This window comes from Austrofundulus limnaeus, unplaced genomic scaffold (genome assembly GCF_001266775.1).
Source record: "Austrofundulus limnaeus strain Quisiro unplaced genomic scaffold, Austrofundulus_limnaeus-1.0 Scaffold3224, whole genome shotgun sequence".
NCBI lineage: Eukaryota > Metazoa > Chordata > Actinopteri > Cyprinodontiformes > Rivulidae > Austrofundulus > Austrofundulus limnaeus.
In genome coordinates, this window is record NW_013955626.1 from 6,096 (window position 1) to 8,507 (window position 2,412).

Genomic DNA, 2,412 nt, shown 5'->3' on the forward strand with positions numbered 1-2,412 from the left:
CAATCTCCCAAATCCCTGTGTGTTCCCTAAGGCATAGTCCATGTTTTCCTTAAACACTTCATAAGAAGTTATGATCGGGAGTTTCAAGCAGTTTACACAGGTGTTCGCCATGGGCAGCATTCTTTTGGAGGAACATTCTTCACTGCTTTCATGGAGAAACTCAATGGATGGTGCTGGAGAAAAGCCAATTGGTGGTATCTCCTTTGCTCCAGTTGCAAAAACAAGGATGTTTTCAAGCTTGGATGATCCTTCATCTGTGGAAAAAAGTTGGCTTTTAATGTTGTTTTCGTTATGGAACTATTTTACCTTTAACAGTTGAAATTTTGTAGTGTAGTTGCCCCGAGACACATCAATAATGGACAGAAGGTAGCTGAAATCAAGCACAATCTTCCAATTGCAAGGTGACTACTCTACCCGCTTAGTCAAGTTTTGAACTCTCTAGTGACTTATGATAATAAGAAACTAACACTGTCCTAAGAAACAGTTGTCCATCATTAGTAAAAGTTATAGATAAAGTGGAGAATATTTGCTAAATACCTTCTGCATCCTGCAGATAATCTCTCCACAAAGGAATGACTGCCTCTTCCACTCTTCTCCTGTTACTTCCTTCCGGAGCAAGTCGAGGGGTGAAAAGGTCATCCACCATGTCAGCAGTTAATTGCTGGGGTTCATAGCAGAACAAAGACTGAAAACTGTCTGGATGTTGCTTAACAGCATCCAAAACTCCAAGTGTCTTGAGTCCTTCTTCAAACCTGTACAAATAAGCAAAGGTTACTTGTCTCTTACTAATTAATTGAGCTGAATTTCTTTTTGTATCATGATACTGAGGAAATGTTAGGTGCAAACCTAACCTTTGAAAAGGGCCCTGGACACGGTGAACAACATGAAACATCAGCAGATCATGCAGGAGGAGATCTCGATCACGGATAGTAGTTAAGCGTCTGATGCAACCTGCGCTGGCCATGTAGTCGAAAAGGGGATCTGTGGCTCTTTGAAGCTCTTCCACAGTCAAACTTTCAGACACCTAATAAAGTTTATCACAAGAGTAAAGACAGAAAAAAGGGACACCAAAAAGTTTTTTCACTCTGAGGAAAAAAAAAGAAAACCTTACACATGCACTGTTCACAATAACATTTGTCAATAAATCTTATGTCAAGTCAAAAGTTATATAATTTGTGAGTGGATTAACTTTTTTCAGTTTCTCATGGAGTTCTGCATCAGTGATGTCCTTCAAAGTAGGGCAAGCTGCATTTGGACCTCCAACCAAGCAAGAGAAAAGGACTGGAGAAAGGAAACGTGGGGCTGGACCTCCATGGACAAGGCTAACAGCTATTGCCCTTCCAGCCATAAAGTATTTGTCCTCCCTGAGGGCTGTAGGACAAGAAATATTTTACACAACTACATTTTTACCATAAAGATGTTGACAATAATTACAGGAAACTGGAGTCCAAACAAACCTGTACTATTCATTGCTAAATTTTTGCAATCATCTGGGCCTTCAAACATTGGAGATATGGACAAAGCATCAATGAGAAGACGCAGAAATTCTCTCCGTGGGCCACCCAAATCAACTGCCTCTTCATTTCTTCCGAAATCATCCGAAAATTTCACATTCATTGAGAAATGTGGATTGTATGTTACCCTCTTAAATCCACGTATGGCACCATCTAAAACTGCAGAACGATTGACATTAAATTTGCAGTTCATTCCATTGTCAATTTTTTTGGACAAATCTTCAAGAATGTCCTTCACATGCAAGGTCTTGGAAGAAGTTTCAGACCTAAAAATGGACAAAAAATAAAAGAAAAAAAGACAGGTCAGATAATTTGCTTCTCTTAAATAATTTTGGAAATCCACAAGGCTAACTGATTTATTCTTCTTTAATCCTAAACATTAAAAAAGTGAAATTATCCTACTCTAAATCACCAAGCTACCAAAAAAACAAACAAACAAATAAAACCAAATCATTTATCAAGTAGATGCTCACAAGTGAGTTTCAATACTGGCCAAAATGGCATGATTCATTTCCTCATCTTCAGAAGACAGATCAGAAACATTTGACATCACTGACAAATAAGTTGAGTAGTTGGCACTTGCGTGTGCTGTAGTTTCATCTTGGCAGACCTCACTGGTGGAGGAGGGGTTGAAGTTTGTAGCAGATGTGCTGGTGCTGATAGAGTTAGGATGTACACTGGCAGATGACTGAGATGAAGTTTGAAAATAAGGTGGAATATTTGCTTCGATGGTATCATGTGAGCAAAAAGATGAATAGTTTACTCCCTGATGAAAACTCTCCAACTCATTACTGTGGACGATGGGATTTTCTATGGTGCTGAACTGTTTACTTCTTGCCATGGCTCTTGTTGTTCGGGGAGAAACTTGGTATGTAGTTGTGCTCCTTTCTTCAGGATC

The 2,412-nt window shown here is 39.2% G+C and overlaps 1 protein-coding gene across 1 annotated transcript; it reads right to left on the reverse strand.

Annotated features, from left to right (window-relative positions):
• On the reverse strand, positions 1-2,412 carry LOC106511791 (uncharacterized; the record flags this gene model as incomplete). Its single annotated transcript, XM_014000528.1, is given in 6 exon segments — positions 1-254; positions 538-752; positions 852-1,024; positions 1,190-1,371; positions 1,458-1,780; positions 1,988-2,412. Coding segments are annotated over 6 exon segments (1,572 nt in total), but the record flags the coding sequence as incomplete, so codon positions are not given.